Source organism: Microchirus variegatus (genome assembly GCF_963457635.1).
Source record: "Microchirus variegatus genome assembly, chromosome: 16".
Classification (NCBI taxonomy): Eukaryota; Metazoa; Chordata; class Actinopteri; order Pleuronectiformes; family Soleidae; genus Microchirus; species Microchirus variegatus.
The window spans coordinates 2,154,671-2,167,070 of record NC_139817.1 but is presented as its reverse complement, the minus strand read 5'-3'; the positions used below and the strand labels follow the sequence as shown (position 1 = coordinate 2,167,070).

The 12,400-nt window shown below is 46.2% G+C and overlaps 2 protein-coding genes across 4 annotated transcripts; one reads left to right on the top strand and one right to left on the bottom strand.

Annotated features, from left to right (window-relative positions):
• Positions 1-1,174: 1,174 nt before the first annotated feature.
• On the bottom strand, positions 1,175-6,311 carry rtcb (RNA 2',3'-cyclic phosphate and 5'-OH ligase). 2 transcript variants are annotated; one of them, XM_083902597.1, is made up of 13 exons: positions 6,149-6,311; positions 5,425-5,503; positions 5,262-5,329; positions 5,078-5,177; positions 4,799-4,955; positions 4,603-4,723; positions 3,154-3,189; positions 2,610-2,769; positions 2,344-2,519; positions 2,069-2,257; positions 1,879-1,989; positions 1,685-1,804; positions 1,175-1,609 (listed from the first exon to the last, which is right to left on the bottom strand). In XM_083902597.1, exons 1-13 carry the CDS (start codon positions 6,239-6,241, stop codon positions 1,502-1,504), a joined length of 1,518 nt encoding a protein of 505 aa, XP_083758723.1. In that variant the 5' UTR covers positions 6,242-6,311; the 3' UTR covers positions 1,175-1,501. The 2 variants fall into 2 exon arrangements, with proteins under 2 accessions (XP_083758723.1, XP_083758722.1); XM_083902596.1 differs by lacking the exon at positions 3,154-3,189 and having other exon boundaries at positions 1,178-1,609; positions 4,567-4,723.
• On the top strand, positions 6,204-11,427 carry fbxo7 (F-box protein 7). Of its 2 annotated transcripts, none has more exons than XM_083902599.1 (9): positions 6,204-6,272; positions 8,272-8,394; positions 8,482-9,016; positions 9,435-9,579; positions 9,804-9,887; positions 9,989-10,084; positions 10,176-10,352; positions 10,444-10,484; positions 11,008-11,427. In XM_083902599.1, exons 2-9 carry the CDS (start codon positions 8,273-8,275, stop codon positions 11,323-11,325), a joined length of 1,518 nt encoding a protein of 505 aa, XP_083758725.1. In that variant the 5' UTR covers positions 6,204-6,272; position 8,272; the 3' UTR covers positions 11,326-11,427. The 2 variants fall into 2 exon arrangements, with proteins under 2 accessions (XP_083758725.1, XP_083758724.1); XM_083902598.1 differs by lacking the exon at positions 6,204-6,272 and adding an exon at positions 6,975-7,074.
• Positions 11,428-12,400: the final 973 nt, after the last annotated feature.

Here is a 12,400-nt window from a genome sequence, read left to right as displayed (position 1 = left end):
AATGAGCTTCTGTAGAAACGCGTTCATGAAGCCGCTAACTCACCGTTGTGAAAACGTGAATCTGCCTGTGTACAGTTAACGTAACGACGCATTTTTGACGATCGATTATGCAAAAGCTCGACTGCGATCAATACTGTGAAGGAGCGAAGAAAAAGGAATCCAATCGGTGGGAGACGACGAGATTGCGATAAAATACAACTCGCACACTTTGACCTGCTTTAACCGTTTTAAATTTATCGCAAAAACCTAAAATTTTGTTTCATATATTTATGTATTTACCCAGAGAAAGTGCCTGAACGAATGAGCTGATGAATAATGAATTAATCCAATCACTACTTTCAAAAAAAAGTCGGTTAGAGATACGATTTTCTTAAAATAGCTACGCTAAAAAAATGCTATTTAATTTTTTTCTTCGAGTCGACGTAAATAAATGCTAATTATGTGGCGGCAACTTAAGACTGAAGAAACTGCGAATCCCTTAAAAAACACTTAAATCTTCGGACTTGAAATATCGGAATTTACGCTAAATGAAAAATGTATTAAAGTAGAAAAAGGATGTAAAAAGTTTTTAGGTTTAGTTGTAAAACGGCACCACCCTGTGGTTTCACTCTGCATCTGCACTTCTCTTGCACTTCATTCATCTGCTGTTCATTTGACGTTATTTTTTTTTCTTTCAACGATGATCTTTTTTGATGAAGTTTGCGATAACAAAAGTTGCCAAATGAATGAATTTGTTCTTTGATGGTTAAAAGTGTGGATTTCTTTCCCTTTTTTTTTCATGTTACGTTTCTGTTAGAACCAATAAAAGTGTTTACTCAAAAGAGGAAAATCGGAATTGGAGTGATTTATTTGTGTTTTTATTTAAAATCTACAACTGAAAATAGCTCCCAGCAAATTTTCTGCAGAAATCAGTGGTTCCAAAAATATTTAAAGCAAAAATGTACCCAAAAAAATGTTTACAATCTTTAAATCCTCACAGTTTTCCAGGTTTATGTGAATGTAAAAAATTATGAAACTAGAGAAAGAAGAAAATAAAAATGTTGCTAGAATTTTTCCCTTTTAGCCTAAATTATTATTGTGAAATATCTTAACAGGAAGTACTTTATTGCTACTCGAAAAACAACGTAAAGAAACTCGCACCATTTAAAACCCTTAAAAAAGGGTTTCACAATAAAAGCCCCCTCCACCAGCTCAAATTTGCAGCATTTGAGAGAGACGCTAAAAGGACGCGTGAACAAAAAGTCGTAGCTCGTCTCTTAAATAAAGATGCCGTAGTGTCGTGAAAATGGCAATGACGTTAAATCCATTTCTCGGGGATCGTCTTTATTCACAGAAAACAAAACAAAAATTTTCACTCGGTTGTCGTCGTCGTCTGTTTTTTTCCCCTCCAAAATAAGAAAAAGTGCTTAAACCGAGTGACGTCTCGTTGCAGATTCTCGCGCAACATTTCCGACGTCTCTGTTAAATCGTCTCTGACGTAGCGTCGGGGGGGGGGGCGGCTTCAGCCTTTGATCACGGCGATCGGTCGCAGTTTGATCGCCTTCTTGCTGATCCCCGCGTCGTGACACGTGTTGACGACGTCCGTCACGTTTTTGTACGACTCGGGAGCCTGAAAAAGAACAAAAAAAACCACGTAAGCCACTTGAAAAGTTCGCTTAACTCGATTTACAACATTTCTACTCGCCTCCTCCATGACGAGTTTGGGCGACGCGACGCGGATGGCGATGCCCTTGTCGGCGAGTTTGTCCAGAACGTCCTGGAAGTCCAGGTTCCTGCGGGACTTCGCTCGGGAAAGAGCGCGACCCTGCGACGAAAAAAAAAAACGTGAATCTGAAGTTTGCGACGAAGCGAATGCGACGATCGGATCTGGACTCTTACCGCTCCGTGACAGGTGGTACCGAAGGTTTCCGTCATTCCCTGTTCCGTCCCCGTGAGGACGTAGCTGCAGGTTCCCATCGTCCCTCCGATCAACACCGGCTGACCCGTGAGCTGAAACACCAAAAAAATCCTGTCGTCAAATCACCGCCGCTAACGACGCTAACGACGCATCGCTAACGGCGTCGCGCACCTGATAGTCGACGGGGATGAGCGGGTGGTGCGGCGGGAAAGCCCGGGTGGAGCCTTTGCGGTGAAGGAGCAGCGTCTTCTGCTTCCCGTCCACGACGTGCTCCTCCACTTTGGCGATGTTGTGCGAGACGTCGTAGATGACGTGCATGTCCAGGTCGTCCGGCGTGGTCGTGAAAACTTCGGCGAACGCCTGCAAAGAAGAAACGGAACGACGTGATCGGAGAGAGGGGGGGACGCGATTCGGCGGATTCTCGCGTTAGCGCTTCCTCGCCGTACCTGTCTGGTGAGGAAGGTCATGGACGAGCGGTTGACCCAGGCGTAGTTCCCCGCCGCCGCCATGCCCTTCAGGTAATCCTGACCTTCCTGCGAGGTGATGCGCGCGCACGCTAGCTGCCGGTCGTTCACCGTGATCTTGTCCCGCTTCATCGCCTTCTCCATGGCGACCAGAGCGTCTGTCGTCAACAACAACAACAACAACAAAAAAACACAAGCTATACTTCAGTTCGCAAACTTTGCAATGTTTAAGTCGTCCGACGTCGTACCTGTGGCGACCTGGTGTCCGAGGCCTCGGCTGCCGCTGTGGATCATCACGCACACCTGGCCTTTGTGGTCGATGCCCATCTTCTTGGCGGCGTAGTCGTCGTAGATCTCGTCCACGACCTGGATCTCGGCGTAGTGGTTTCCTGCTCCCAGTGTTCCCAGCTTTGCGATAAACAAACGCGTGTAAAATTTCAGCTAACTCGTTCTACGTTCAGACTCGGGACGACGGAGCTGCTAGCTTACCTGGGGTAAGCCCCTCTTCTTGGCCTTGGACGAGACCTTTTTGGGGTCGGTATGCTAGCTATTTTTTACAAGTTTGTACGGTGTGCCGCTACTAGCTTACCTGGGGTAAGCCCCTCTTCTTTGCCTTGGACGAGACCTTTTTGGGGTCGGTATGCTAGCTATTTTTTTTACAAGTTTGTACGGCGTGCCGCTGCTAGCTTACCTGGGGTAAGCCCCTCTTCTTGGCCTTGGACGAGACCTTGTTGGGTCGGTATGCTAGCTATTTTTTTTACAAGTTTGTACGGCGTGCCGCTGCTAGCTTACCTGGGGTAAGCCCCTCTTCTTGGCCTTGGACAAGACCTTTTTGGGGTCGGTATGCTAGCTATTTTTTTTACAAGTTTGTACAGTGTGCCGCTGCTAGCGTACCTGGGGTAGGCCCCTCTTCTTGGCCTTGGACGAGACCTTTTTGGGGTCAGTATGCTAGCTATTTCTTTACAAGTTTGTACGGTGTGCCGCTGCTAGCTTACCTGGGGTAAGCCCTTCTTCTTGGCCTTGGACGAGACCTTGTTGGGGTCGATATGCTAGCTATTTTTTACAAGTTTGTACGGTGTGCCGCTACTAGCTTACCTGGGGTAAGACCCTCTTCTTCGCCTTGGACGAGACCTTTTTGGGGTCGATATGCTAGCTATTTTTTACAAGTTTGTACGGTGTGCCGCTACTAGGTTACCTGGGGCAAGGCCCTCTTCTTGGCCTTGGACAAGACCTTTTTGGGGTCGGTATGCTAGCTATCTTTTTACAAGTTTGTACGGTGTGCCGCTGCTAGCTTACCTGGGGTAAGCCCCTCTTCTTGGCCTTGGACGAGACCTTTTTGGGGTCGGTATGCTAGCTATTTTTTTACAAGTTTGTACCGTGTGTCACTGCTAGCTTACCTGGGGTAAGCCCCTCTTCTTGGCCTTGGACGAGACCTTTTTGGGGTCGGTATGCTAGCTATTTTTTACAAGTTTGTACCGTGTGCCGCTGCTAGCTTACCTGGGGTAAGACCCTCTTCTTGGCCTTGGACGAGACCTTTTTGGGGTCGATATGCTAGCTATCTTTTTACAAGTTTGTACGGTGTGCCGCTGCTAGCTTACCTCGGGTAAGGCCCTCTTCTTGGCCTTGGATGAGACCTTTTTGGGGTTGGTATGCTAGCTATTTTTTTACAAGTTTGTACGGTGTGCCGCTGCTAGCTTACCTGGGGTAAGCCCCTCTTCTTGGCCTTGGACGAGACCTTTTTGGGGTCGGTATGCTAGCTATTTTTTTTACAAGTTTGTACGGTGTGCCGCTGCTAGCTTACCTGGGGTAAGCCCCTCTTCTTGGCCTTGGACGAGACCTTTTTGGGGTCGGTATGCTAGCTATCTTTTTACAAGTTTGTACGGTGTGCCGCTGCTAGCTTACCTGGGGTAAGCCCCTCTTCTTGGCCTTGGACGAGACCTTGTTGGGGTCGGTATGCTAGCTATTTTTTTTACAAGTTTGTACGGCGTGCCGCTGCTAGCTTACCTGGGGTAAGCCCCTCTTCTTGGCCTTGGACGAGACCTTGTTTGGGTCGGTATGCTAGCTATTTATTACAAGTTCGTACGGTGTGCTGCTGCTAGCTTACCTGGGGTTAGCCCCTCTTCTTGACCTTGGACGAGACCTTTTTGGGGTCGGTATGCTAGCTTTATTTTTACAAGTTCGTACGGTGTGCCGCTGCTAGCTTACCTGGGGCAAGCCCCTCTTCTTGGCCTTGGACGAGACCTTGTTGGGGTCGGCCTGGAGCATCCTGCCGTACTCCTCGCAGTGCTCCTTGTCCTCGGCCCAGGCGTAGCCTTCCCGCAGAGACCAGTCCACGCCCATCTCTAGCGCCTCCTCCAGGTCCCTGAGGACAAACGCAGGTGAGACGAGAAACAGGAAGCTTCCTGTCGGGGAGGGATCGGACAGATCCAGGTCTTACTTTGCTCCCATGGGGATGACTCCCTTGGATCCGACTCCCACCGGGATGTGGTTGAAGAGCGACTGGGCTAGCTGCTCCTTCACCGGCTGCACGTCGCTCTCGTCCAGGTTCGTCCTCAGGAGACGGACGCCGCAGTTAATGTCAAAGCCGACGCCACCTACAGGACAAAAAAAAATGTGGATCAGATCGCCCGCCCCCATGGTGGCCTCCTGCAGTATCATCATTCTCCATGTTAGCATATAGAGCTAAAAGAGGCTAAAAGTAAGGAACTTCACAGACCTGGAGACACGACCGCCTCTGGGTCGCTCATGTCGAAGGCGGCCATGTTTCCGATCGCGAACCCGTATCCCGAGTGGACGTCAGGGAGCCCGATGGACCTCTTAACGAACAATCAGATCATTTTAATTTAACCGTTAGACATTTTCTCTTTCGTTTCTCTGAAGATCGAAGCCTTTCTACTCACGTGAATGATCCCGGGCAGCGCCGCCACGTTCCCGATTTGCTTCATGGCTGGAAGGAAGCCGCCGATACCTGCGGGGGGCGGAGTTAAAGAAGATGGTTAAACCATTAAAGACGTAAAGGTGAGATGAAGGAAGTGGCGGTGGAGGCGACGACAGCGAGCTGACCTCCTCCTCGACAGGCGTTACGAAGCTCCTCGAACATCAGTTTCTCCAGAGGTTCGTTGACGTAGAAAATGCCTTCGACCTGAAAGACGAAAGATGTTTTATTACCAAATAAATCAATGAATATTCTTTATCGTACGATCTGGCTTCTTTTTAAATGCATTTATTGTTTAGTTATACCTTTGTGTTACCTCATAATAGTTCTTGTATTGTGTTTTTCAGTGTTTATCTTGCAAAGCCTGACATTCTCTCTTTATTTACCTCTTCCTGTGTTTAAAAACTATTAAATCAGAATTACTGACTTAATCAATACTTAAAAAGGTAATTTATCTACTATTATTTACCTTCCAAACATTAAATAACCATCTTTTATCATATCAGATACTCCATTTTAGCTCAGGTCAAGATCGTGTCCTGAACTCATATAGTAAATTAGCATATTTAAATGTTTATGATCTTATTTAACAAAACTACGTGATATTACTTGACGTATTTTACACTGTGTCTAATAATTGGGATGTTCCCTTTAATTCGGCTAACACCTCATTGCTGACAGTTGCGTCATTTCGCACCAGCAGCAGTGATTTCGCGTTTTCAGTCGAAGTCTCGTTCCCTGGTTAAACGTCTCTAAAACTAGCCAACATGTGCTAATAAGTGTACACTGCACTGTCAACGATATATCACCAAGCTAACCGGCTAGCCACGTTGACGCTTGACACGTTCCCACCTTCATGTTGGGAACGAAGCCTTTTTTAATCCTCCAGCAGTTGAGGCCGATTTTGTCCAGATACTGGAGCTCATCGTTGTAACTTCGGCTCATGTTTCCGAGCCACAAAACGTCACTTTCGCAGGTTTATCGCTGCGTTCGCTTCGCCGGTCTGAAGCGAAGAAGTGCCAGCAGACTGAGCGCTACGGAAGCTCGCGAGCAGTCAGAGAGTCTAAAAACGCGATTGTGACTTTGGCGTGACGCATGAAAATAATAATAAATGACGACTGTGGATAGAGTAGAATTCTGAACGTAAAAATTAAACATATAACATTTGGTTTCAAAACAGTTGTTTTAATTAGAATACGGTGATTCAACGTCATTTACGTGTTTGCCGTAATTGTAGTTTTGTTACTTTCTCCAAAGATAGCTACGGCGATGCCGGAAGTTTCGTGCTCCGGCTTTTCAGAACAAAAGCACGAATTTTTACAATGATTACAATTTGAGCATAATACTTTCAATAAAGAGTAGGTTAGTGGTGAATAAACAGTTTGTTTGACGTTAAATAATCTTAAGATTTGACATCAATCGTGGAAAAAATAGATTGATGACAGTTTAAATCACTAACATCATTATTTTAAAAAATAAAATAAAATACAGAGCAACCGAATGGCCCGAAAACCAACATAATATGGTTTATTTATCGTAATTCGTGTGTAATTATTTATAAATGAGTTTGAAATGGACAAAAACTTAAAATAATTGCACCACATTGCTAAAATACGTTGTCATCGCGACATTTATTTTGAAAGCAATTCCCGGAAACGGCACCGTTTTAAGCTGTACCCAACACAACACGTTTTCCGGTTGTTGCTGTGCTGTGTTTACATCGCGATTCCTCAGATGAAAGTCATGGAAATGTTGATTTCATCGCTTTAATTCATCACGTGAGTGTTTTTGAGCTGTTATAAATGCATATGTGAGTGATCTCATCACCGGAAATGGATTCGTTTTTAAACTAGTGGTTAAAACCAAGTGACATTAGCTTCATTCTGAACAGTGTTGGGAGTTAGCGAAGCGGTAGGTAACGACGCTGCCAGAGAAACGAAAACGAAACGTCACATTTGTCCTTAAACCAGAGTCTTACTGTGTTTTTAATGTCATTCACCTGCTTCTAAAGTGAATTACTGTTCTCTGAAGTAAATATTTTACGTTGTGTATTGAGTAAAAATGTGTTTCTGATGCTGCTTAACGCGAAATAAAGTTTTAAAAAGCAGAATTAGGAGCTAAGACGCGGGCTAACGCGAAGCTAGCGCTGTAAAACAGCGTCAGTGACTCATCAGAACAAATGGTTTTTGACGCAACTTTATTTAAATACATTAAGAAACATTTTTTAATAAAATTATAAGTATTAGTTTCCTAGAAAGTACAGCAGTCATGTTTCTGTGTGGATATTTATGAGTCTCAACCGAACCCCATCAGATTTTTAGCTGATTTAAAGAGAAATCTGTGTTTATACATTCAAACATTATATATCACACATTTATCAGGTTAGTGTATGGTACAGTCACGTGCTGGACTTATATTCTGGGACATCATGTGACCAAAAATGCAAATATCATCTTGTGTAGGAGTCTGTTTTTGTAATATTATCACTACTATGAATAAAAAAAAGAATAATACATGTATTTAAAGGTGCATTATGTAATAAATCATAAAATCCTCCTAATATGTCACAGAGACTCAGGAATAATGTTCATATAACAAACTGAACTCACCAACAACAACAGTACAGACAAAATATTTGCATTAAAAATGTTTTTTGCAGACTGCAAATCATGTTTATGTTTTGAAGTCATGTGGCGCCACCTACCGCCGTCTACCTATCATTGCAGTCAGTAGAGTCTCAGCTGCCGAGCAACCACGGGTTGCCAGTTAGGTCAGAAAACGAAACCTAAAAGACCTCGGTGTTTTGAATTTGAGTGTAGTAACCGTTTTTGGCCACATTCTTACATATGGCGCCTTTTAAGGAAGTAATTCATGTTCAGCGTTGTGAAGAAAATACATTCGGCTAATGTTTGTCCTTAATGTTATTTGATATTTAACAGCATCTTTTCCATGTTATCACTGCCTATCGTCCTCAGCATGAAGCTGCGGATCCGGATCAGGCGTCAGACCTGCAGGGTGGAGTTGGAAAACCCGGAGCCGACTCTGACCGAACTCACGGATCACGTCAGGGACGCACTCCTGCCCGGTCATGGACTCAGGTCAGAGGTCGTCTCCGAAACAATGATTCGCTCTGAAGTGCTTTTTTTGACGATGGTCACGTGACGCGTGTCTCCTGGTTTCCTCAGCGAGGACACGCCGTTCCGTTTGTCTCTGAACGGATCGGAGTTTCTGTCCGACTCGGGACAGACTCTGTCGTCGTGCGGCATCGTCTCCGGGGATCTGATCTGCGTCGTCCTGCCGGAGTCTGCCGCTAACGCTAACGCTACTGCTACCACCACCGCTAACGCTACTGCTACCACCACCGCTAACACTGCTGCTACCACCGCCGCTACCGCTACTGCTACCACCACCACCGCCGCTAACGCCGCTGCTACCACCACCAGCTCCACCAACGCAAGAGAGACTCGTGTGATTACACACGTTGCCATGGAGACGACAGAAGACGCCGCGGAGACTTCGGAGGAGGCCGCCGCCGCCACCGCCGCCGACCCGCGGCCGCCGCCGTGCACCTGGGAGCCGATGCTGTGCGGCGAGGTGGACGACGGCCAGGCTCCCGCCTCTCTGCAACTCCTGTACGTCAGCGCCGGCGTCACCAGCCCCGCCGACGCCATCATGGTGGCGGGACACCTGCTGATGACGGAGACGGGCTTCGTCCCTCAGGTGAGACGCAAGGCGCCAGACGCCAAGAGTGCACCAAACCCCATAGAGGAAAATCATCGATTTTACATCACTGCGACACAGGAGTCGTTGATCCGCTGCTGCCTCCGTCGCTAAGTTTAAAGGTCTTATTTTATGACTTTAGTGCATGAAAACATTTGTGTATATTAACCTCAGTGACACAAAGGGACCACACGAGGCAGCAGTAGACCAGCAGCTCCTCTGTCCCTGTGAGCTAAAATCACTGGTTTTCTCTATGGGGTTTGGTGTGGGAAGACGAACTTGAGTTTCCCGCTGGAAAAGTGACTTAAAGACGTGAATACGAACTTAAAAACATCGTAGACGTAAGCGGAGGCTTTTAAGTGTCCGCTTAAATTACTATTTTGACGGCAAAGTGCGTTCGTTTTCTCCACGCCCTCAGGCCTGCGAGCTGAAGCCGGGCGAGATGCCGGACGGGTGGCGGTCGTCGGGCGACAGCTACAGGCTTCACTACACGCACCCTCTGTGCGAGAGCAGCGTCGCCATGGTGATCGGCATGTGCATGGGCCCCGTGCTCGTCGTCACCGGTGAGTTCAAGGACCCGAGATTATAACAGTTAATTAATCTGTAATCTTATCAGTAAAATATGATGTCATTTTGAATTGTTAAACAAAGTAAAACTAAAAAATGTAGCAAATTTTTTTTGGGACACACATTTTTTCACCCGTGATCTATCTGTGGGTCCTGAGCCCGTCTTTGAGAACCACTGGATTGACTCTGACCTTTGACCTTTGACCTTTGACCCCCGCAGCCACGCTGAAGTCCAACGACACGGTCGCGTCCGTTCGCAAACTCTGCGTGAAACCCTGCAGCTACGTGACGGACGGGTGGCCAGGTAGCGTCGCGATCCCCTCGCCTCTGATTGGTCCGTTTCGCCGCAGCCGCTTCTCTTAAACCCCTCCTCTTTTCTTTGTCGTCATCGTTGTTGTTGTCAAGGCGACGGCGCGGCGGACGCGTTCAAAAACCTGCGCAAGCTGTCGCGAGTCTTCAAAGACCAGCTGTCGTACCCGCTGATCGCGGCCGCCAGAGAAGGTACGAACTTTTTATGCACACTTTTATTAAACGTTGAGTTTAAATCACCGTTGCTATGGTTACCAGTTGTCGTGGCGGTTGTTTCCCGCAGCGATGGCGTTGCCCGAGGCGTTCGGCCTGGCCACTCTTCCCGCCGAGCTCCTCCTGCGGATCGTCCGCCTGCTGGACGTCCCGTCCGTGCTCGGACTCTCCGCCGTCTCGCGGCGCCTGAACGCGGCGGCGGCCGACTGGACGCTGTGGCGACACCTGTGCCGCCGAGACTTTGCAGGTGAGGATCGCGTGACTGCTGGTGATGATGATGTCACTGATTTATCGCCAGTAAAAACATGTTTTTATGTGGGGTTTTTTTTTTTTTTCAGGTCCACTTCCTGAGATGTCCACAAAGACAAACTGGAAAGACGTGAGCTGATCAAATTTACTCGTTTATCGGGAAACGGATCACGTGACTTTTACAGCGTCTCAGGGTTTAAAAGTTAACTTCAGGCTTTTTAAAATGAGGTTTAATGATGTACAGACACTGCCCCCTGCTGTTGGGATGACGAGGACAAAAAAAGAAGTAGTTTACGACACTTTAAGAACATGTTTGCTTCATTATTTAAAACCACTCACTCTCCCACACCAAACCCCATAGAGAAAATCAGCGATTTTAACGCCACAGAGACACAGGAGTTCACTGGAGTCGTTGATCCACCGCTGCCTCCGTCACTAACTTCACACGTCTCATTTTGTAAAATTCAGCTTTTGAAGTTCTTCTTTCAGCCGTACGTCAGTGACACAAAGTGACCACACGAGGCAGCAGCGGACCAGCAGCTCCTGTGTCCCCCGTGAGCTAAAATCGTTGACTTTCTCTATGGGGTTTGGTGTGAGGAGAAAGCAAAGCGAGGACGGGAGTTTTGACGTTTTCCGTTTCTCGTTTTTTCCAGCTTTACAAAACGCTGCACGAGCGCCACTGCGAGCGCCGCCGCGCCTCCCGCCGCCACTTCCTCCCTTCGCCGTTCTTCCCTCACCCTCGGGAGATCTTCATCCCGGCGCCCCTGCCCATCCAGCCGCCGCTGCCCGGGATCATCGGCGGCGAGTACGACGTGAGGCCGCAGCTCCCGCCGGGCCTCTTGCCCCGCCCCCGCTACGACCCCATCAACCCGCTGCTGCGCCAACGCCACCCTCCGGCCCCCCGCGGCGACGCCCGACGACTGAGGACGGGCAGAGGGCGGGGAGCGGACGCGCGGCGAGGATTCATCTGACGACGACAAACGGTAACCGTGACGATGAGGCGTTCAGGGACGTCCAGTGAAGCACTGTTAGTTTATCATGGATTTATTATTAAATTCACTTTTTTATTGAAACTATTGACTATTTAACTGCTATTTTCTGTGTGTGTGTGTGTGTGTTCTTGTACTTGCGGCATACTGAGGACCAGTGAGGGTTTTTAACCAACAAAGTGAGGTCATTTTTACGAAGTGAGGACATTTTGGCCGGTCCTCACTTTGTTTTCATTGAAATCACTTCCTTAGGTTGCTATAACATGCTATACTCGATTTGTCAAAAAAAAAAAAAAAAAGACTTTTTTTTTTTAAATTACAATTATTTTTTTCAAATTTTGGACCAAAAGTTTTGGGTAAAAATTTTTTTTTCAAATTTTGGACGATATAGTATAGTATTACTTTTTTGTCAAATTTTGGACAAAAACGTTTTTCCCCAAATTTTTTAAAATGTTTTTTGTCAAATTTTGGACCAAAAATTTTTGGTCAATTTAAAAAAAATAATAATAATTTGGTCGACATAGTATGAGTTTGTGTAAAATTTTGGACCAAAAATTAAAAAAAAAAAATCGAAAAAGTTTTCCAGCCCTTTTTGCTCTGGGGCTCCACCTGTAGACATTTTATGGTACTGCAACCAGTAGTTCTTTATAGATGCCATTCATGAAGTAGATATTTGTAATTGTGTTGATTTATAAAGTGGAAATGCTGGTCCTCACTTTGTCAGCAACCCAGTCCTCAGTATGCAGCAAGTACAAGAATGTGTGTGTGTGTGTGTGACTCGCAAACATACAGTCCTAGTGATTTACTTTGAAGTGCCACAAGGGGGAGCCTGTTTTTACTTAAAATGTTCAATAATACTCCCATGACTGACACCTTATTTTTGTATAATATAACATTTTTAATTAAATATTTTTAAATAATTTTATGAACCAAAAAAACGAATAAATTAACGAATAATATTAACACTAAACATTATAATAATGATTAACATAAATAAATAAAAACACACAACAATCACAGCAGCTGAGTTGTAATATGTGACGTTATCAATAAAGTT